Raw genomic sequence first — 23,516 nt, forward strand, 5'->3', positions numbered from 1 at the left:
CTGCAGCGCGTCCGCCCGGAAGCGGAAGTGTCGGCGGGGGCTTCTGCGGCGGCGTTACCGGAGCGCCGGCGGCCTCGTCCCGTCGCTATGAGCGCGGCTGGGCTGGTGTCCGCCACGCCGCCGGCCCCCACCCCGCCCGGGGCGCCCGCCGCCGCCATGCCCCCCGGCCCCGACTACTACGAAGAGGAGGAGCTGGAGAGCGCCGAGGAGGAGGACGGCGAGCGGAGCGCTCGGGCCCGCGACTCCGATGAGGGTTGGTAGCGCGGAGGGGTGCGCTGCGGTGGCCTGGCAGGGTGGGGAAGCGGTCTGGAGAGCACGCCAAGGGTTGGATGGCTGCGGTTCCCTGTGGAGGGGGAGAGCAGCAAGGCGGGCGCAGAGGTGCGATGGAAGCGGTTTCCCAGGTGAGGGATAGGAGACCGCTGAGGAGGCGGCCGTGGGGGTGTGGAGCCTGGGGAGGTATCTGTGGTGGGAAGGGGAAAGGAGGCCGTTAGGGTGTGCAGAGAAGGGAGTGCGAGATGTTAGAGGGAAGAGGGGCTTTGTAGAAGAGCCAGGACAGCGGTGCAGAAGGGGGAATGGAGGTAAAACCCGGAGTATCCTGCGGTGTGGGATGCGTAAAATAACAAAGGAGATGAAGAACGGCCCTTGGGCAGTGCCTGCTGCTCTGTCAGCCAGGCCTCCATCACGTCTGGGACATTCAGGAGTGCGGTCCCAAAGCCGGACCTGTTGATCTCTCTGAAGGATAGCAGTGTGCAGCTCCATGGGGAGTAAACCGAAGTCCTTTGTGGTGACTTGGACATTTAAGTATTTTTTTTTTGTTTTGCAGCTAAAACTTTTTGGTTTATCTTTGTTACATAAAATAGAATCATAATACCTGCATGTTTAAACCCGTTTGTTCCTAGCTTTAAAGAAAACCAAGTAAGGTTTGATTTAAGGGGCCAGTCCCCCTTGTCAATATGTAGGGAATGTAGCTGTAGTTCAGGCTTTACAGCTGTACCCTGCCTACCACAGCTTCTCCAAGCTGGAGGCACAGAGCTGTCCTTCGGGAGGAAAGGTAATTCATTAGTGGCTACCCATGTCTTATAAAGAGAAGCCTGAAAAGGCATAGCAGAAAGCTAGCAGTCCCATACTGGTATAATTTGGTTGTAGTTTACGTTATCTATTCATAAAAATGGGGGTATCTTTATGGTAGTGCTTGTCTTTGTGTATAAATGTTGAAGTACTTCAATGTGATGTGTAGCTGAGAAGCCAAGTTCAGACCCTTGTTACCTTTAGTGAGACCTTTGTGGTCAACCCTAACAGCATCTAGTTGGAGTATGTTTGTCCAGGTCAAGATGCAGAATGAGTTACAGCTGTTTCAGTCATTGTCTTCCAGATACGTTGGGTGGAACTATAGGAATAAGCCCGTGAAATGGTTTTCAGAGTCTTCAGACTGTTCCTGTCTCACATTTCCATGTGTGAGCCTTAATGTAGACCCTGCTGTCTTAAACCACAAAGAAATTGCCAGACTATCTTAAGCTGAAGTTGTTTAGACTCAGTGTAACAGTTCATTGCAGAACTACCAGAGGATTTAGATTGGTTACCTTCCAGGAGAGACAAGAGATTCATTTCACCTCTGAATTCATCTCTCCAGAGGCCTATCTATCTGGTTGTGTATTTGAGGTTAAATTGCCTGAGGTTTGGGGAGTTTGTTTGTAAATAAGACTACTTTGGGTTTTTTTTAAGAAGTCATTTCTTTACCTCATTCAGACACTGAGGATGCCAGTGAAACCGACCTGGCAAAGCATGAGGAAGAGGACTTTGTGGAAATGAAAGAACAGTAAGTAACCCATTGTAATCAAAAGTAAGGTAATCTGCTTATTTGGTTGATGGGTTTTGGTTTGGGTTTTGTTTTTAATACAGCGTTGCAAAGTTTTGGGCCAAGATTGAGGGTTTTTAAGTGCTTAGCTCAATGCAGTAGCTAACGAGTCCATATACTTGTGTATCTTCTCTCCTCAGTTACTTTCTTTGTACTGTATGTGTTCAAGAAACTAGTGCTGCTGCTGGTTTGGACACAGGAACAGGAGTTTCTGGGAGCAGCTGACTTTTGCTGCAAATGAATCCTGCTGCAGACAGATCCCTTAAATAAAATGAAATATCTACTTTATATAAGCCAAGCAAAAAGCAAGATGCCTATTAAAACCCCTTAAACAATAGAATGCTGTCCAAGATGATGGGTTTTTGGGAGACTTGAAATAGTTTCCCTTGGTATTCAGGTGTATTTGCAGTATTTTGTGCTCTCGCTAGCTGGCAGAGGCACGTTTTTGGACAGGTCAGGAAGACTTGGCCTGTGTTAAAGCATGGGTATGTGGTGAAGGAAACACAAGTTTGCAACAGCACCAGGAATAGGCTTTGGGGTCTTTTATAATCTCAAGACCTACGTGAGGAAACATCTGTTTTATAAGTAGGGAGCTAACACACAAATTATTAAGGCTTGACAAAGTGGCAGAATGATTCTGGTGTAAAATTTCTGGCATCTGTAGATCTAAATGTCATTTTAGATGTCAACATAAAAAAATAAATAAGTAAAACCCTATTTTACCCTGAACTGCTCCCAAAATAATTGGTTGGATGCATTGTACAACCAGTGGGGGTGGTAAGGTTTGTAGAGAGAATGTTAACCTTTGTTTTGAATCATATTATTCTAGTTGTTTGTCTCCTGAAGTTCTCCTGAAAGGTTTTTAATTCCATGTAAACATGTTGTAACTTAAACAGATGGTGAAATAAGCTCTCTATGCTTGTTTCTCAGAGTAAAGCTGCATGCTGTCTCTCTTTGCAGGATGTATCAGGACAAACTGGCATCTCTTAAGAGGCAGTTACAACAACTACAGGAAGGTGAGCTTTGAAGTCGGGAGCTTTTTTATTTCTGAAAAGTTCTCAGCACTTTGCAAAGGTCACAGAAGGATGAGGGGGTTGAAAGATGTAAGCAGGATCCTTCACTGAATGGCGTCTCTCTGTCATGCCGCTGAGTGAAAAAGTCGTGCAATCATAGAATGGTCTGGGTTGGAAAGGACCTTAGGATCATCCAGTTCCAACCCCCCGCCATGGGCAGGGACAGTTCACCCTAGACCATGTCACCCAAGGCTCTGTCCAACCTGGCCTTGAACACTGCCAGGGATGGAGCATTTACCACTTCTCTGGGCACCCTGTGCCAGCGCCTCACCACCCTCACAGTAAAGAACTTCTTCCTTATATCTAACCTCAACTTCCCGTGTTTGAGCCCATCACCTGTCACTACAGTCCCTGATGAAGAGCCCCTCTCTAGCATCTTTGTAGGTCTGTTTCAGATATTGGACTGCCACTTCTCATCCTTTTGCCCTATAAACACTTCTAGTTAAGTCTCTGTATACTAAAGCCTTTGTATACTAAAGCATTTCTTAAAATTTACTTTCTGAATCAAGAAACCAGGGAACGTGCTTATCAAAGTAAGCTAAGCTAGAACTGTAGTTTTCTGATTCCAGACATTAGTATTTGTGTTTCAAGTGGTGTATGGCTCCTTGAGAAAACGTAACATTGCTTCCAACAAATTGATTTCAACTAGGTACTCTTCAGGAGTATCAGAAGAGAATGAAGAAGTTGGACCAGCAGTACAAAGAAAGGATACGAAATGCAGGTAAGCTGAATTTTCTTCTAAGATGCTGTACACAAATGTAATGGGTTTTATAACACCTGAAGGAAAATCATAGTAGTTCTGTCCTTCAAAGAAATGGAACTTAGTGGAGCAAAGGGTGGTTCTGCTTCTGAGGGTATAGTGTAGGGCTTTTTGAGTGTACTGGATCTCTCTTGATGTTTTTTTTTAACCTTTCATCAGCATTGTTTGGCTGTTTCCTAAATGCTTGATAGGGAGTTTTAGTTTTCATTTATGTTAAAAAGCACAAGTAAAATGTTTTTTTTTTTAATCTGGCACTGTGCCTGACCTAGTCCCCCTTTTTAGCTTGTTCTTTAGTGCAGCTTGCCTTGCTGTTTCTTTCAGTGTGTTGGATGGAAGATTAGGACTACATTCTTTCCGAAAGACTGGGTTTGTGCCCTGGAGCAATGTCTGCAGAGGTTTTGCTGCTGCAACTGTTAGTCTCTATAGCTGTGCCATTGACTGGGCTGCCTGCACTTTGTGTTCCTCTCTGTTTCAGGAGCGAAGGCCTAAGTTAAGGTGCCTAACTCTCAGCCTTTCTAGGTAGCCTTTATTGTGTTACTGCATAGAAATCAGATCCATTTGCTTACTCTCCCTCTTCCTTGTTCTCTTTTCAGTGGCTTCTTTTCTCAGGTACTGCAGCAGGGTGTTTTATAGAAGCTGTTAAGTACAAATAGGAAGCATAGCTGTTCCTTCTTTAGAAAAATGGGATGAATCCTGTAGTGCCTGGGCCATTATCCTGGCAAATAGGACAGGGAGGCAGTGGCACTTTTATTATAGCTAACATACTCCAACCTTGGAGTAGTGTCAATTGTGTCTTTCTAAAAGTGCTTGTGATGGTAAAGGGTTTGCTTGAGGAATTGAAGCGAGTTGAACTACTTAACAGAAATCTCTCTTCTGAGATGAATTCCTGCCGCCCTAGAGCTGCATTCTTGCAAGATTGGGTTGTTTTGATGAAGTAAGATTTAACTGCAAACTTGTAGCTCTGGCTGGCAAAGACCAGTGCTGCAGCTCCTTGTTTCTTCCACAGGAGGGCAGATGAGGATCACTTTCTGCCTGGTACTGCAGGAAGAATGGTGTCTTACGTTCTTCCTGCGTTTAGCTTTTGGGTTTGTTTTGGTTTTGTTTGCTTGGGTGGTTTTTTCTTCGTGTGTGTGTTTTGGGCTTGGTGTTGAATTTTGTTAGAGAATTCAGATATAAAGCAACAGATTCAGATTTACCTGTATTTGATTACCTCCATAATACCGCTTCCATGCGCAACTTATAGAGCCTTTTGCAAACAAAGGTTTGATTTTTTTTTTTTTTTTATTTGGCCATTATCATCTTTGGTTTCTATGATCTTGGTTTTTAAAGTTGTATATAAAAAAGCATGGTAGTACAGTGTTGCTACTATAGCCTTTTGTAGGAGCACCAAGATACCTGAAACCTGTGATCTTCACAGAAGTCTTTACTAGTTCAGGTTTTGCTAAAGCTTAATATGCTGGTGAAATATGGTGCCTTGGGGACTGATCAGGTGCCTTAGTTGGCTTTTCTTGCCACTATCTTGAACGAAAGCTTTGTTTTGGGCATTGTGTCCTCCAGGAAACATGAGAAGGGTCCCATCCTTCTTAATTTCAAGTTGGTAGGAGTTGCACATCCATCAACAGCAGGACTATTTCACACCAGAAATCCATTTGCCTCATCCATAAGTATGACTTGACTCTAACACATTGCCCTGTGTTAGAAGTTAATCTTCAGTGATACAGAGCCTGAAATGAGATGTGAGTTGAGTAGATGAATCTTCCAGCAGGATGATTTCTGAACTGGTCATTGCTGAACTTCATGAAATTGGATTAAACTATGATTATTTTCTTTTTTGACAGCCACACATTCAGCTCCATGATTCAAGCTTCTGCTTGGGGGGTTTGTATCTAGTAATAACTGGTTGTAATCAAACTGCAAGAAAGATGGACTGTGTGCTTAGTACCGCTGGGACTAGTAGCTAAACTGAGTAGTGTGGAACTCTGCAGTGTAAGCTTTGCAAATCTACTTGACAATCAGTAGAAAACTTCAATTAGCAATGTACTTTTGTGGAGTTTTTTCATAGCTACTTTATTTTCAGCCTAAAACTGCCAAGTGAGAGTAGAGGTTGGGTGAGTATGTACCCAATTTGGTTCACTGCCGCTCTTGGCTGTGATATTTGATGACTTAAAATGTTAGGCAAGTCATTTTGTGCATCTTTGAAGATAACAAATAATGTCTGTCTTGTCTTACAGAGCTATTCCTCCAGCTGGAAGTAAGTACTCTTTAATTTATCAAAATCAATGTTAACTAGATGGGAGAGGTATCAACCTCCTGTTTCATCAACTAGTAGTTCCCAGAAGGCTTAAATCTTCCTCTAGCTAGCACTAGCAATGTATTAAACTTGCAATGTATTACAGTCTACTTCTGGTATTGCCATGGGTAATTTCTGTACTTTCTCATTAAAATAGAAAGAAAAGCATTATTTGCTTTTGGGCTGTTGTGTGCTGGCTGTGCATGTGGCTTGTTTCATGTGATAAATGATAGTGCTGTTTATAAATCTGAAGAGCTCTGCGAGAGGCTCTTTGTTATGCAACATTAGAATGTTTTCTTAAAATAATTCATTTGCTAGTGTAGTCCTGCTAACTTAAGTAATTTTTAGATGGTTTTCTGTTGATTCTGAATATTGATAATCTTTAGAACTAGCTACAGTTATGAACTGAAAAGCTAATCAATACAGCAGTTGAAAGGAGCTCTTGTGGTATCATTAACTTGTCATTGGTTCCTTAGTTAACTTTTTTGTTCTTTCGCATTAGACAGATCAGGTAGAGAAGAATTATGTCAAGGAAAAGAAGGCAGCAGCAAAGGAGTTTGAAGATAAGAAAATTGAGCTTAAGGAAAACCTGATTGCAGAGTTGGAAGAGAAAAAGAAGATGATTGAGAATGAAAAGCTAACCATGGAATTAACAGGAGGTAAAAACAAGAGAGGCTTCCGTCTTGTCTTGTCCACTCTGCTACTGCTTAGAAAAGAAAGATACCAGGGTAGCAATGCTGTTTTATACAGACAGCTATTGTGAAGGCTTTAAAGGTTCTCCATATCAGAATTTGAGTAGATCTTGCCTTTGGAAATGTGCATACCAATGTTTTAGGAGTCTAAAGGAATTCAGTTTCTCTGTGAGCTGGTAACTCTGCAATTCCGAATTCTTATGTTAAAGGGAGACTGAGGAAGAAGTAGTATTTAGTAGTCTGATTTGGGGACCATGTTAGTCCTCCTCAGGAAAATGTGTCCTGCAGAGATGAGCTGCTTCATCAAATACAGCTCTAGGAAAAGGCAGGTAGGTAACTGTGGAGAAGAAATTCATTCTCTGCATGTTAGCCCTCTCTCATCTCCTTCCTTCCAGGCTAGCAGAAGTGCAGTGTGATTTTGTTAGAAGGGATTTTGTTGTGATCAAACAGTGGAGGCTAGGAAATAAAGCTACTGAAACTGGTGTGGACTTGATGGGTTTTAGAACCTATGGAAGCTCAGCATATGCAAGGATGCAAGTTAGCAGCCTGATGAATTATAGGATCGTAGAATGGTTTGGGTTGGAAAGGAGCTTAAGATTATCCAGTTCCAGCACCCTGCGATTGGCAGGGACAATTCACCTTGGACCATGTCGCCCAAGTCTCTGTCCAGCCTGGCCTTGAACACTGCCAGGGATGGAGCATTTACCACTTCTCTGGGTGACCTGTTCTAGTGCCTGACCACTCTTCTTTCTTTATATTCAACCTGAACTTCCCCTATTTAAACCCATTAAACTTAATGAATTTTAATGAAGAGGATCATCTGTGAGTACGGGGAGCACTGCAGTTTCATTAGGTTGCAGTAGTTGCCTGTCATTCTGGAGCATTACACACTGTGGTTCTTAACTCTTAAGCCTCATGCAAGGCTGTGTTTTAGGTTAAATCTGTTGATGTCACTCTTGAAGTTCCTTTAGGAAGTTTTGATGAATCTCTCGACTCTTGAAATTCTGGAAATTTTCATCAGTAAATGTAAGACATTCAAGCTCTAGGGGCTTTTTTGTGGCTTTTTTGAAAGCTTGCTTGGTGCTGACTTTCAGCTGACTTGTCACAATTTTAAGATACAGGATGCTAAGATAAAGTAGAAAACTGATCTCTGCCTTATCCACGTTTTAAGCAGTACAGGGAACTGCTTTGACAACTCATCTGAAACTAGTTTTTAAACAGGAAAAAAACCCTTGACTTGGTTGTGTATCACCTTGAGTACGTGCTTTAAACCCCTCTTCTTAGGCTCTTGTAAGTTGGTCTTAACAGATGGGGAGAGTGGTTTATGTTCAACTCAACACAGTGAGTGTCTTGCAGGGCTGTTAATGTTCAGTGTTTTTCAAATTAGAGTTTGAATCCTAGAGTTCAGGTTTCCTTTGGCATACACTTAGTTGCATTTCATCTTACTATTGTTTAAAGCTTTTATTGTGGCATTTGTTCCCTTGATGTGTAGTGTGGTCATTGTTCACTTTTGCCATAAGGAAAAACCCCATCTGCTCTGTTTTGAACGTATGTATCTTGCTCAAGGTTTCAGTGTCTAGAGGGAGCCAAAGAGGCTTCATAGACTTAAGTGCTGCTTAGGATGTGATTCAGGTGTATTTCAAGATGAGCAAATACTTCTCAGCACATAGAGAGGTGAGATGATGTGTTTAACATTTAAGATGTGGTCTCTTGGTTGCCAATTGAAGATATCTTCGTAAATTAAGGAATGATTTGTGAGGGTTGAAGTAGCGCAGTTAAGACTGCCTGTAGACATTTGGACAAACTGTAATTTCACATAATTACTTGGTGATGAGACTTGTGTTTCAATGTTAAACAGATGTTTTCTTCTTTCCCAGTGCATATGCTACAGTTTAGTTCCTGTCAACTGCTGCTCTGCATGTTATTAATTAGCTTCATTTCATTAATCATAATTTGAAACATTTTCAGATTATCTGAATTGAAATATTATTTGTTTAAAATGACTCCAGCAGACATGTCTCACGCTTGGGAGCAGTAATTATCTGTATTCCTTGGATAAAAAGCTAGTTTTCCAGCTTGAAGGCAAGAAAAAGAGCAATGGATTTGTAGCTAATGTTTTCCATGCTATTAACTGTCCAGGTTTTGTTATCAAACGACTCCCGAACTTTGCCTTTTAAATGATGTGTTCAAAAGCAGGTAGCAGCTTAACCGTAAAGAAATTTGCCCTGAATCCTTGTAGCATCATTGTGCTCTTTATCTGCACCTGTAAATGAGAGCCGTAACTGTGGCATTGCAGCATGTGAAACAGTGACCTGGTGTGAAAAAGAACTTGGGTTTGCTGTCCGCAGTTCCAGCCTGGATGCTGGAAGCGGTCACAAAAATAGAAAATCAATTTTCTGTATGAAAGAGGAAAGATTTATTTTCCTAGTGCCTTGTGTAGAAAACTGCTGCTTCTTAGTCCCTTCCCTCTGTTCTTATCAGCTCTCCAACTTCATTACTCTACAGACTCAATGGAAGTGAAGCCTATTATGACAAGAAAACTGAGGCGGCGACCAAATGATCCAGTTCCTATCCCAGACAAGAGGAGGAAACCTGCCCCTGATATCCTTTCACAGTGCCATTGGAGGCTGTTATATTGCACCTCTGGTGTTTCGTACAGGAAGGAAAATGAAATTAGGTGCTTGGATGAGATTTTAATACAGGAAATACTGAAGCACAATTTGTCCTGTATAATGTGTGATAAACTACTATAACACAACCAGCCTTTGGAGATCACTTGGTATCCTGACTTAAACTTCACAGTGCCATGAGATAACTTATTTCATTAGCTTATTTGTTTTGTTAGTCAGAATACTTTCAGTTCTTCAGGCAATTCTTTTCACAAAGGGAAAACTTTAAAAGAGCATTATACATAAATGCTGAGGTAATGGATTCCATTGATAGTAAATGGTTTTATACATGAGCCAAAGCTTTTCTCATTTCAAGATGTGACAAAATGTTTGCCAGAAAGCTCATGTTTGTTATATCAAACTAGTTTTTCCATTACTGGTAAAGGCTTCAGATCTCTAATCCAGAGAGATGCATAGCAAAAGCAAGGACTACTAGCTTTGTTCTTTGAATAAAGAAAGATGAAAATCCATCTTGTTTTTATATATTGTGCATAAGAGAGAAACACGTATGCGTAATCCTGCTGCCTTATTGCATGTTTCCTAGAAGTAAAACGTTCCTTAGCTTCTGAAAGTATTTTTTTAGCTCTACTGTGATGCTAGGCACTTTTTCTCTTTGTATTTTAGATTCACCTGGAGAGGAAGGCAATGATATTTGCTTTGCGGAGGCTTATTATTAGCTTCCAAACTTGTATGGCTTAAATCAGATTAAGAAAGCCTTATCTTGCAGCTTGTGAGTGACTCCCACTTTCTAAGGCAGTATCACACCTTGAACTCTTATCATTCATGTGGGGTGCTCACAAGCATCTCCAGTTTTAATTAACCTCTTTCTGGTTGGAGATTCTGTTCACTCTTTCAGGAAACCCAAACCTCAATCTATTAGTGCCCCTATTTCATCCAAAATAAATGAGTTTCCCAGTGAACATGACTTCGTAATGGAGCGTGATACGGCAGCCACAGCATGAAACAACGTCTGCCTTTCCTCACTAAGGAGAGGATTAAAGTCTTATCAGAACTAAAAGCCTTAAAGTGCAGCCCAGCAATTGTTAACTTTACTACTTTGAAAACTTTCGACTTAAGGGCTGTTTTGAAGAAACACTGTGGATTAAAGCCGGAGGGAGGGTCCACTGCTGGGTCGTGTTTTCCTCCTTTGTACCTAGGTTCTTCTAGTGTGGAAGTGACAGAGGAACAGTAGGCAGAGGAAGAAGGAAGATGTGAGTGTGCAAGTACACAAAATGTCAGCAAAGCTTTAATACAGTAAGTTCTGTGTTCTGAGATCTTGGGTTTGTTTTCAGGTCAGTGGTAGACTCCCATTCATCCTCATCCACACAAGGATGTGTTTCGAACCTGGCTTTATTTTCTGGTTCTTATTTTCTGGTGGATCTTTCCCCTCTTTCCCTACCTCTCTGTTTCTGCATACTGAGTTGTAAAGTGCTAAGTTTCTTTTCCCAGGTTTGGGTGGGATTTGGATTCATTGGACAAAACCTGAAGCGAGTCTGTTCTGTTCGAGCTCCCACATTGTTCTCTGCAGAAATGCAAGAGGAAACCCATGGAAAACACTAGTGATGATGCCTCCATAAAGTAAATGTCAGTGCACTAAAGGTTTTCCACTGATGGTTACGTCTGCATAAGTTAAAATGATTTTGCACTCTATTTGCTGCTAAATACGAAGCTCTGTGGAGATGAACTTTTAGTAACTCGTATGACAAAAAAAGCTCAAATATGGCACTTACTACAATCTTACGCAACTTTAGAGAATCCTTTTGGCTTACGTTTAGTCAAGTGAAATGACTGTCATTGACCTTTAATTTTAACCTTGCTTGTCAAGAGCTTATGTGAACCTTAATTCTGGATACCTCAGCTAAATTACTTGTTGACTGATGAGCAGATAATGGAGGACCTGAGAACACTGAACAAGGTAGGGCTGATGGCTTGATTTGGGTTTCTTTTGTTTTGAAAGAGAAAGCTAATGCCTTCCCCTGAAGAGAACAGAGCTTTCTGGTTTGTGTTCTTCCCCAAGATGTGGAGCTTCTTCATCCCATTAGGCTTTCAGAAGTAACAATAAAGATTTAGCAAGATGGTATCTCCTCCCTTGTGCTTCAAGAGGTTTAATTAACCTAATTAAAATGACTGTCATCCAAAAATGTTACCTTTTGTCTGAGCCAAATGAAGAGCTGCCTTAAGGAGCTTCTTCCTCCGCATGGCTGAGCTGATGTTGCTGTGTTTCTCTTTGTGATCAGAGGCTGCCTTTGTTCCAGGCCTTAGTGTGGCGTGGGTTTTTCCTGTTTTCCTTTTTCTCCCCACTATCACAGTACTTCAGCAAACTGCACTGGGTGCAGTTGATAGCTTTTCTGGATTGGATTAACTTACTGCTTTCTTGCTAATCACTTTAAGGCTTATCTGATTTCTTCTAATAGAGGCATTTGAGGATGGTGGTGGAGCATGTGCTTTGTGCCAGCTGTTGAGGTGTCTCTAGTGATTTATTTCCTGTATTTCATGTACCCTGAGAAACGTTGGATCATGTTAAAAAACAGCGTTAGATGGGTTTGGTTTTGTCTTTAGTGGAATATCTGAATCCTCTGAAGCTTACAGACCTTTTGTATCATGATACTGATTATCTGCACCTCTGGCTGTTCACAGCATGCTGGTCTTATGTCATATAATGGTACATTTTGAAAAGCATTTAAAATAAGGCTATCTGAAATTATAACTGCAGACTTGTATGGCTCACATCAGATCTCTAACACTTCTTTGCTCTCTTCCCATGTAGCTTAAATCACCCAAGAGACCAGGTGAGTTAGCAGTTGCATTGCAACTTGTTCACAGTTGAACAGACAACTATATTGTAGGCTGTTTGACTATATAATTGCTGACTGTGGATTTTGACTGTATAATTGTTTTGACTGTGTAATTGCTGTTCTTTGTGCAGCTACTGCAGCAAATGGATGCTGTGTGAAGTCTCTTCTGTTCTGTAGCTTGTCAGGGTTGGGAAGGGAGGCATGTGTATCTTTTAGTGGCTGAAACATTTGGGCATGGAACAATGTGTGTAAAGAGGTGTTTCTGTTATATTTGGATGCATTTCGGCAGCTTGCCTGCTGGTCAGGTAGATGGAGGTGTTGAGAACCTCGGGTTCCATGCCTTTAGCTCTCTAAATGTGTCTGTGCACTATTTCAGGACAGTGGTACTGACTTGCCGAAGTAAGTCTGACCCTATGTAACTACTATAGATGAGACTTAAAAGCAAAGATATCTATCACCTTTCTATTAACATTTTGTTCAGATAAATGTTACATTTCAGTGACTTACGATTTGTATATTCAAGGCAGAGTTGGGATGAAGTATTCATCTTAATAGCGAATACTTTTCTGAGGGAAAAATTGAGTTTATGGCTTCTTATTTTTGCTTAATATGACTTTATTAATTGTAGTTCTGCACTCGGATATGCTGCTTGTGTGGTGGTCTTTAAACAGTCTCTCTCCTGTTCTCAGCTTCTCCCTCCTCTCCTGAACACCTCCCAGCTACACCAGCAGAGTCTCCAGCACAGCGGTTTGAGGCCCGGATAGAAGATGGAAAACTCTACTATGATAAGAGATGGTAAGTTCTGGTTTATCAGTCTCAGTGTTGCGTAGTGAGGAGACACAGACTGCAGAGAGAAATTGCTTTAATAAAAGAATGTAAGGACAAAACACTTAAGCAGAGGCTAGCCACTTCCTCTGAGGGCTAATCATGGTGACTTTGGTAAATCAGAAGTGATAATGGAGTGTTTAGGCCTCACAGACTTTCAGGAATAACTACAGGCTTGAATGAAAGGACACTTAAATCTTTTCCATGGAGTCAGTGGTGCTTGGGAAACGTTTTTTGTCAAACCTAATTTTAGGTAAGAGAGGTACCACCAGACACGGCGCGATGCAGCAGCGAAGCCACTCAGCTGTGATACAGATACTTTGTGGTTGCAGGTACAGTGATGGATTTGCAATCCTGGTGCTCTGTTTTGTAGAACAGCAGCCCATCGTTCCACGAGGTGGCAGAAGAAGTGTCATGCACCAGCTGAGCTGAATGAAAAATGTTTCTAATAAATCCAAATAACCTTTAAAGATCAAACCCATATGGGAGAAGCAACTTCAGAATTGCTGGCTGGATTTAACTCTGTGGAATGTTATGGGCATATAGCTGTGCAGGCCTCACAAAATGCAAGGGAAATATTAATTTCTGCAGAGAAATCTTCGTAGGTTTTAAACCTGAGACATGCAAAACTGAATCATCAAGGGCACAATGCCATTCTCCTTGAGCAGAAAGCCATTTGCAAGTCGCATGCTTATTTGTAGCTTATTTTAGTGCTCTAGTGGCCCAAATAAGAGGTGACAAGGTTGTAATTCTATCACAGGCTATGTTAGGTGTGAAGCTTGTTTTCTCCACAGCAGCCATCTTGTGCATTTGGTCAGTTTTAACTTCTAATCATCTGTAGTGAAGTTTCATCAGGGGCTCGGTGTACACAGCTCTGAGAGAAGCTGCTGCTTGGAGCTTAAACTTCCATGAAGCAACTGAACATGCTGCTTGTTTCACAAATTCATTAAGTTCTTTTTTAGCTTTCATACGTTTGTGTGCATAAAGTGATTTAGATGACTAAGCTGTTCCTTAGAGCTTTTAAGCATGGTCAGTACTGAAAGTGTTGCATAAGTAAAAACTTAATCTAATTTAAAAAGAAAAGGGAAGACGGAATCTGAAGTAACCTGTCAGTAAAACTCCCACCAAATTCAAACCTGGGGGAGCTTCCCTGAGCCCAGATAAATCTCTCAATAACATCACCTCTCTCTGAAAGGTAGCTAGTTGGAACATAAACCACATAAGTTATTTTCACCTTGCTGAATTCAGTTGTCATGGGAGGTCTCACTGCCAGAAATTCCAGTCAGGACCTTTCCTGTCTACCTTGTTCTTAGGCTAGTTTAAGATAAGTATTTTACCTTTCTTTTTGGCTGTAGTAATCCTGCTTAGATTATTTTTGATTGATAGCAATAGTACTTGTGCAAAGTAGCTGGTAGTTTAAAAGAATGAAGTAACTCTTGATAATGGGAGGGTAATTTTTACTGAAGTATATTAAGACTGTAGCTGCTGGTGTGCGCCAGCAATAATAAAGCTGACAGCTCAGGAGCGACTACTTTCTGTTAGCCATGAAGGACCATTATCTCAAAGCAGAGAATGTTTAAGGCTAGTAATGGGCTCGCCAGGGTCTTGCGGAGACATTTGACAGCCATGTTTCCAAAGTGGAGTCTTTATTTAGGGAGTTTCAGATGGATGTGGAATTAGACTTCAGGTTTTTTATCCTCACTTTGCTCCATGCCCCCCATCAGATCCTGAAATACGGTTCACTATTGTTTTGCTTTTAGCTTTGTCTGCATACACTGATGCAGAGTGATTTCTTTCGATCTTCTGAGGGAGATGCAGCTGAAAATCTTGGCCTTTCACCAAAATATTTTGTAGCAGAAAGTGGAATTATTCCTCAGCACTGCCTCAGTATTGCAGTGCATTTTATCTACTGCAAAAGCAAGAGTTGTTTGGCATTTTCTTGGTCTTGAAAGCCAACTTCAGTTCCGTTACATTTTTTCATCTGAAGTATTCTTAGTTCCACTCCTCTGTGCCCCTTGTATATAGAAACATGGCAAAAGGCTGAGACAAGAACATGCAACTGAGGTGTACCAGGCTATTGTACCTTCAGCTGACCCATCTCTGTGTGCACCCAAGACAGCTCTTCAATGAAAAAGTGCTGAACTAACTTGTTACCTTGCTCTGCTGTCCACAGCTAACACAGATTTACTGAGGGATTGTACTTGTAATGTAAGATCCTGCATTAACATTGGAATTCACAGCTTTGAGTGGAAGAACTACTTCATTAACTGTGCAGACACAGATAACACTGGAGAGTTGTCGTTTGTATTTATATCTTCTGCACTCAGTAGCTTGTGCGCTGATGGTATCAAGCTCATCAATTCTCCTTGCTTAAGCACACACAGCATGGTGTAAGGCACTGCTGGGCTGAGACTTTTATGTCTTATCTTAGTGAGGTCTGGGTTTTGTAGTAGTTTAAACCATTCCTTAAGATCCATTAATGACATTTGGGCTCAGCAAACAGATTTTTGGCTTGGGTGACTGTTGCTATTGCATTGTTCTGAATCCCACTGACATCCTCTCTGTTAAAATGAGGGAGAAGGGGTTGTGGTTGGGCACAGGTGTCTAAAGGAAGTAGGATTCGGGGGGTTTTCATTACCTTACCCAGCCCATTGTAATTAGTGTGTTTGGAAAGCTGAAAGCTGCCTCTATCCTTGAAACTGGTAAGCAGTGTGAGTAGATGAGCCAGTCGGAAGAGGTTGTGAAATAAACTATTGGAAGAATTCCATATTTACAGTATGGTTTTTGTAGGAATGATGGTAAAGATTATGCAAATCTGTGCATTTTGACATGGCTTTAAGCCAATCAGACTGCAGGGAGTTGCATACTGAGTAGTTACTGAGGGGAAGTATGTGTACAGTGACTCTGCAACTTGAATTGCTCAGTTAAATCTAAAGCACATCACGATTTGGGTAAAGGTGGAAATCTGCTTTTAGAACTGTAAAGCATTTTGGTGCTGTGATTATTTGCTTGCAAGTAACTTGTTTCAGTGTAATTAGTTCTGCCTATGGAACAGAAGAAACTGAGACCAGGCAGTTTTGTCCAGCACACCTTGCAGCACTTCCCAGAAACATGGTCTGTGGAGAAGGCAAGACTGAAATCAAGTGACCCAAAGTTTTTGCTTTGTTCTATACAAAGTAACACCAAGAGAAATACATACCAGGGGCAAAAATGCATATGCTTAGACACAGCCTCCTCCTATATGGCAGCTTCTGACAGAGCCAATTACACATCACTTACATTTTGGGTGTTTTCACAAAATATAACAGTATTACAAGCTTGAGGCCTATGTTTAAACAATACATGTATTTACTCAATGAAGTCTATTTTGGTGGTGGTGCACTAGTAACTTGGTGTTGAGGAATGTGGGTAACTTTCAAGCATCTGTGATATGTTCTGTCTTATCAGGCATAATATGGAGTTGCCTTCTGAAATCTGTTCTTTGAATGACATGTGAAAGGCCAGTTTGATTAACTCTTGAATGTCTGGGCTTACTGTCAGTGAGTGTTCTCCTGTCTTGGGGTTTGGGGCTCTGCTGTATCAATCTTACTACTTGTTTCTTTTCTCAGTCTTTAGACAACTAACGGTTTCATGTATTTCCTTTGGGTTTTTTATTCTTTCTTTTTGCAGGTACCACAAGAGCCAGGCCATTTACCTGGAATCTAAAGAGAACACTAAGATCAGCTGTGTGATCAGTTCTGTGGGTGCCAATGAGGTAGTGGGCTGCTTTGGTTTTCATGGGAGTGGGGAAAGGTGTGGTGGGTCATTGTGGGCAGGTAGTTAAGGACAAAGATGGAATCAGTATTGCTTTCAGAAAAGACATAGCTGTCTAGTGTATAAAGAGGCTAAATCCAAGATAAAACCAAACTGAGCAATCTCTTGAGTTAAGAAGAGACTTTCTTTCTAAAGAGTGATCTTACACTTTGCAAGTAGTAGTTTGGTAGGCAGGAAAAATGGGGAGAACTGATGTGTTGCATTTCATTGGCACTACCTTCCATCAGTTCCGTTTCCATTATTTCAAGAACATAGTTATTAATGCAAAGATAATAAAATATCCCATTGGGAATTCAGAAGAGGATTAGGAAAAACATTGTCACCAAATTCATTTGGTACAAGCGGAGGAAATTCTTCCTTTAACTTGAGTATGTATGTTGTAAACTGGCAGCGTTCATCACCTGCGTGGGAGCTAGGGCAGGTGAGTCATTGCTCTGAGACAATTGCCTTGTGGCTAATGATTAAAGCTTAGAAGAGCAGGTGAAGGGAGGTGTGTGCCCAAAATTGATGTGAATCTTGCTACAAAAGAAGCTCAGTCCTTGAGCAGTGCATCAGTCAGGCAAAGGGAGCAGTTTCTTTACTTCCAGATTCCAGATGCTTCAAGGAAAGAGATGTTAGACTTGAATGCACTTCTCTTCAATCAGCCAGTAAAGTAACTTTAATTTGTTTTGGCAGCTAAGGGAAAATATTTTCTTTTCAACAAAATGGGTTGCATATGGGCTATGCTTTGTACCACAACTGTTCCCCTTGCAGTAACAGTTGAGATCAACGCTTGATTATTTATCTAAAGTAGTAGTGGTGTGCTAATGGATGTGGACATGTTAAAGATGTAGTACTCCTAATTGGATCAAAGTTACCACTTTCAACTTACTACATGAAAACTCTGTCTTTTGGGAGCATGTTACCCAAAACCTGAGGGGAATGTAATCTGTTAATTACCATTGCATCAATTCCACTCTATAGTGGGACAGTTGGTTTAGTGGTACAGTGTCAAACTGTACGTGGTGGCTGTTCTGTACAGCTGCTCAGAGTTTGTAGGTTCTGGAATGCTGGTTAGTAAAACGTGCCAAATTCTTGGGAGTGTTGCAGTAGAGAGATGAATATCAACGACTGTGGATTTTGATTGCTCTGGGGAAATAACTGAAGTACAAATGCAGGCAAATATTTAATATGTTAAGGGCTTCTGTTGGTGAAGTCAATTTAGAATTAAAATAGAGTTAAATCAATCTACTGTGCCAGGCCTGTAGCCAATATATCTGGATAGATCTGAATATATCTAAAGAAATCCCCAAATCACATGCCAACATTAACTTTATAATTCTTTGCAGTAGGAAATACTGGAGACAAAAATACTTTTCCCATGCAGGTGTTAAAAAGAAAAAGGCCTTTTTATCTTCAGATACAATTTATTCCATATACTGTGAGAAATGCTTCACTGAACAAAATCAGAATAAGCTTTGCATTTGACTAATAGTTACTTGCCTGGGCAAATCCCAGGATAGATAATTTTATGATCTGTGGATCTAGAGGGACTTCTTCTTGATTAGGTGAAGCTTAATGCCAGAGTTCTGTTGCTAACTGTAACAAGAGGAAACCTGCTTTTTGGATGATTCTATGATGCTTGGAAAGAGTGGCTGGATGCAGGAAGTTAAGGTGATAAAGTTGGAAACCTTATGTGGTTGTCTACTCAGGTTGCAAATGTCTTGTGTGGAGGGAGAAGGGATAAAGCTAAATCATCTGGGCACCCTGAGTAAGAGAGATCTGACAATAAGAATACCTTGACTTATTTGTGTCTTGCTTACTGTGGATTTTCCTTTTTTCTCCCCGCAATGTATCTCCCTGCTGCCTTTATTCCCCCCCACACCTCCTTTGTTTTCATGCAGATCTGGGTGAGGAAAACCAGTGACAGCACAAAGATGAGAATCTATCTGGGACAGCTGCAGCGGGGAGTCTTTGTCATTCGTCGGCGATCGGCTGCATGACTCTGCTCTTCCTCGGTCTTCTCTTTTATAAACCTCTGATGGGCAATGGCAGTCTGTCCACTCAGCAGCAGAGGACACTGTCATGACCTCTTACAAGACAGTTTGTGGCTGGCCACATAATCCCCAGTAGTCCTTAAATCTTTAGTGATACAAAAGCACTGCCCTGGACTCTTACCTGGATTTTGCATCAAGCTTCCGTATGCTTTCTTTATATTTGGGCTATTTAAGAAGACTTTGCATCATACTTTTTTCAGCATTGTTTCATGGTGCGCAGATGGGACTTGTATGTTGAAGACGTCACATTTATGTTTGAATCAGGCCGTGGAAGAAGCTTTGCTTGTCAAGACCTGCAGTTAGTTATTGGTTTTGGGTTTGTTATCCTTCAAGGCTCGGGATGTTGGGCAAAAGGAGATTAATCTTCCCAGGCTTCAGCTGCAGCTGAGATGCATCCATAATACCTTGTATCTGACATGAGCTTTATTGGATGAAGTGTTTAAAGACTTGAGTGTTGAGGCTATTTTAGGAGCGTGCGAACAGCTGAGAAGTGCTGCAAGTCCAGTTGATTTCAGTGTGGTTAAGAAGCCACATTTGGTTGTTGGGAAGCTTCCCTTTCTCTCCAGATTAAAAAACCCTTCAATGAACAAGCAAAGAGTATGTCTGTTTGCAGAAGTCAGTTACCTGAAATAGGCTGATGAGTGTAAACCAAAGGATTAATTGACTGGACTTTGCAGATAGGGAGACTGTATGAACTGTGTGGATGAGTATAATCACTTGCATACGTAGAAAGATGAAAGGTAAATTCCACTTACTTCACGGATGCATAGAGTAACAGGTTATGCTGGAATCCTGCTGACAGAAGGTACCAGATCTGTTGCATCTTCCAAAGGAGCCTGCTACAAAGTAGGAAGCAGCATTGACATGTTCTTGGTGTGTAGCTGAAACCTTCATTCCCTAAAATGCCACACAAAGATTCCCTTTGAAGGGTATTTTAAATACTAAAGATAACTGGTTTTACACTTGCCATCCAATAGCACAAGTGATAACACTCAATGATGTAAACGTACCCCCAAGATGCTTAAGGATCTGACTCTCATTCCTTCATTATTCCCAGTCTTTTGCTGATGGCTGAATCCATCGATACCATGTGTAATTGCATTGGCACAAAGGACACAGTGCACTCACTGGCAGTGCTGTCACATCTTTGCCTTCTGTGCAAAAGAACTTTGTGCTCCGTTTGATTCCTGGACAAGAAACTGTAATTTCTGGCTTTCTCAACATGTGTCACTTTGAGGCATTTTTTGGTTTGTTCAGTGTCAGTCGAGCCTTTCTTCCCTATCTGGATAAATGGAGTATTTGAAATGACTGCTTCCATTTCTTTTCCTTTACTGCAGTTGGGTGGCAGTCACATCCCAATAACTGATGCATGTACGTGGATCTGGAGTGGAGCGTTATGGCTGAGTTTCTGATGTGTTGCCTTTGCAGCTGAGGCACCTATTTTTACAGTGTTTAGAGTTTCAACTGGATCTGAAGCTTTGATGAGGAAAGGAGAGGGTGTCTCTTTCCCACCCCTTGAAAATGTGCCCCCTTTGCTGCAGCGTTAGTCAGGTGGAAAGCAGCAGGCTGTGTTTTGTCAAGTTAACAGCATACTTAATGTAACTTCACATTCTCTGCACGTGTGACAGGTTTTTAACAAGGTGATGATGTACCAAACGGGATTTGTCACTGAGCCTTAAAACGAACATCATAGTTCTTATAATAAAAAGTGCTAAGTAAATAGCAGGATTTATTTTCCTCCCTGTATCATTTTATTAACCTATATGTTTGGGGAAGCAGCTTGTTCAGTGTTGGGATGATGCCTTGCCAGCCTGGTGACCTCTGCTGCTGTGGTGATGTCTGGTGTGTGGTAACTTTAAAGGTAATGGTAGAAGTGTGGAAGTGCAGCAGCTCTCTTCAAGCCAGGCAAGGGATAGATGCACATTGTGTAAGCTTAATTGTATAGCTTCAATGCCACATCTTAATGTGGATCAACATCATTGCTCACCATACCTATTCCTTGGCAGAAGCAGGGAAAGCATAGCTGCTGTCGCAGCCAAAAACCTGTCTGTCCATCAGCTGCGGTCTTACCTTGCAGGTGTTGGAAGGGGAGATGGGGTGGGGGACGCATTCCTGGTTCATGTCATAATCAGAATTTAGGACATCTTGAAAGCGAATACCTGTGGGACTGTTGCACCATTTCCCTCTTCTGTAACCCCCCTGTGGACCCTCAGCTGGTGAGAAAGTTCTTGTCATCATAAGGAGTCATCTTGTGTTGTTGCAGATGATCAAGGAGCATGCAAGCCGATGTGGGAGAAAACAAACTGAGAAAGAATGAGGCCAGTGAGCGGTCAGGGTGAGAAGGAGGAAATTGAAGTGTGCTGTTATAGTGACTGGGGAGAAGGGGTTAGGTGAAGTGATACTGATTGAGGGCACTGCTTCAGCATGGAAGTTGTCAAAACCTGATCTCAAACTCTTCACGCCGGTCTTTGATCAGCACAGATGGTGCCTGAGGTTTGTACAGCTTCCTTCTGCCGGAGTTCCTTGTCCACTGCCAGGTTCCCCAGTGCCCCTGTGTCAAGGTTTAAGCCCAGCTGGTAACTGAGAACCACACAGCAGCTTGCTTCTCGCTCTTTTTCCCCCCTGCTCCCAAGGGATGGGGGGGAGAATTGAAAGAGTGTAACTCCCACAGGTTGAGATAAAAGCAGTCCAGTAACTAAGGTATAACACAAACTACTACTGCTACCACCAAGAATAATAATAAGGGAAATAACAAGGGGAGAGGATATAAAACTAGAAAGGGAAGAGGAAAAGAAAACAAACACAAGTGATGCACAATGCAATTGCTCACCACCAGCCCGACCTGAGCAGCTATCTGGGCCTTTTGGGTACCTCACCTCTGTTTCTGTATTGGGCACGATGTGCTGTGGTATGGAATACCCCTTTGGCTAGTTTGGGTCAGGTGTGTCTGCTTCCTCCCAGCTTCCCTTGCCCCTCCTCGCTGGCAGAGCATGAGACTGAAAAGTCCTTGATTGGAGCAAGCATTGTTTAGCAACAACTAAAGCCATCGATATTACTAGTGCTGTTCTCAGCAGCGCTGCATCAGCTACTAAGAAGGAGAAAAATGGCTGCTACTACTAGACCCAGGACACCCTGGACCAACCTTTGAACTATGATTTCTGCTTTTGACAGTCCTGAATTACAGGCTTTGCTCAAAATTTGCTACTAAACTGAAGGTATTTTGTTTAAAGGCTGCTTCATCCTTAGTTTCTTAGTAGAAGTCTTCTCTTGCTGTCCATCACTATAAAAAGTAGATCTGTCTCCTCTGACAAAGTACATGAATGTCGTACCCCGGTTTTTCTCAGGCAGGCTGTTTTATAATGGCCTGTGCCATTTACAAGGCTGGAAGTGATAAAACTGTAGTGCCTTATTGTGCACTCGGGGAAGCGCAGTACATTTTAATCCTAGAAAGATGCTCCAAATGTGTTGGGGCGAGGATGACGCATGTGGAGTTCAAGAGCACAGGCATCAGCTGTGGAAATGAAGATTTCCTGCCACTGGCTGGAAAACAGAGACAAGTTACTTGAGGAGATGGGCAAGGTCTTGCTTAAATGCCAAGAGAAAATTGGCTTTTGGGGGCTGCTATTTGCCTGTCGAGCATCAGTCTCATCAAGAATTCAAACCCTCAGTGAACAGAAGCGTCTTTGCTACAGGTATGGAAAGGTTTAATCCACATTATGAGCAGCATTTAAGAAATGGTTTTAACCCCCATTTAGAGTAATTGTAACGACAGGCGAAATGTCTGCCAAATGAGACTTACTGAGGGTTAAATCGTAGTTGGTTATTGACTCATATTACAGTATTCCAGACAAAGCATGTGAGCTCAAAAGGATAAACTGATTTACCCGCAGCAGCCTTGATTCTTTGCAGTTCTTGGATGTCTCTGGGGAATTTAGAAAACTAAAGCCTAAAAGAGCAAGAAATTCCTGTGGCCTTTGTGAATACCTGAGGTTCTTCCTCTTTCAGAACTGAAGACACCTTTTGGGTTCTTGTCCCACAGAAGCAAATAGCAAACACTAAATGATTTAAGATAATCTGAATGGGTGTCGAAGGTTTGCTGTTACCAGTTTCAGTTTGTCCAAGTCTCAAACTAAAAATTCAATGCATTTTGCAGTATTTAGAAAACAAAGGCAATGTTTCAGTTTTTCTGTGATTTAGTGAAAACCCATCGTTATCGAAACATCGTGGTTCATCCTCTTGGCTGATTCCACTATTTTAGTGTGAAGCTGAAGCTGGGAACCACCTTTAACATTTAAGATCAGCTCAGGCTTTTGGGATGCCACAATTACCTTGCTATGCTTTAAGTACAGTGGAGCCAGTGCTGGGTATTTCCATCCCTCCTTTATATGCAAGAGTGCTTTTCTCTTAAGATGCTGGTTACAGTCTAGTTAATACGTGTAAAGAACTGTTTGGGTTGATATTACCTCGCTGAGAAACCTTGGCACCAAGATGTAAATAACATTTAGGTGGCAAAAGGCATCAATGCAAAATCTTTTCAGTGGCGTCTTAACTCCTTTTGTATGAACAAGAAACAGCAGTAAGGAAAGAGTCACTGAAGCCTTTGTTTGTAAGATAGCAATGCTTTGAGCAAAGCCAATTGGTGTTAGGGCTTTGGAACCTGGAGATCTAACCCATAGGAAGCAGCTACTGAGCTATTTAATCAGTCTTA

At 41.8% G+C, this 23,516-nt stretch overlaps 1 protein-coding gene across 1 annotated transcript; it reads left to right on the forward strand.

Moving 5' to 3' along the window:
- Positions 1–20,536, forward strand: SUDS3 (SDS3 homolog, SIN3A corepressor complex component). Its single transcript, XM_065692525.1, has 12 exons — positions 1–253; positions 1,747–1,816; positions 2,816–2,871; positions 3,578–3,649; positions 5,920–5,939; positions 6,481–6,637; positions 9,176–9,271; positions 11,193–11,254; positions 12,107–12,128; positions 12,824–12,929; positions 16,629–16,713; positions 18,656–20,536. The coding sequence occupies exons 1-12, from the start codon at positions 88–90 to the stop codon at positions 18,752–18,754; spliced, it is 1,011 nt and encodes a 336-aa protein (XP_065548597.1). The 5' UTR covers positions 1–87; the 3' UTR covers positions 18,755–20,536.
- Positions 20,537–23,516: the final 2,980 nt, after the last annotated feature.

This window comes from Lathamus discolor, chromosome 12, assembly GCF_037157495.1.
Source record: "Lathamus discolor isolate bLatDis1 chromosome 12, bLatDis1.hap1, whole genome shotgun sequence".
NCBI lineage: Eukaryota > Metazoa > Chordata > Aves > Psittaciformes > Psittacidae > Lathamus > Lathamus discolor.

Coding starts and splice junctions, on each gene's coding strand:
- SUDS3 (XM_065692525.1), top strand. CDS start 88: ATGAGCGCGGCTGGGCTGGTGTCCGCCACGCCGCCGGCCCCCACCCCG. Junction 9,272..11,192: donor GAGGAGGAAACCTGCCCCTG/ATATCCTTTCAC, acceptor AATTCTGGATAC/CTCAGCTAAATTACTTGTTG. Junction 16,714..18,655: donor GTTCTGTGGGTGCCAATGAG/GTAGTGGGCTGC, acceptor GTTTTCATGCAG/ATCTGGGTGAGGAAAACCAG.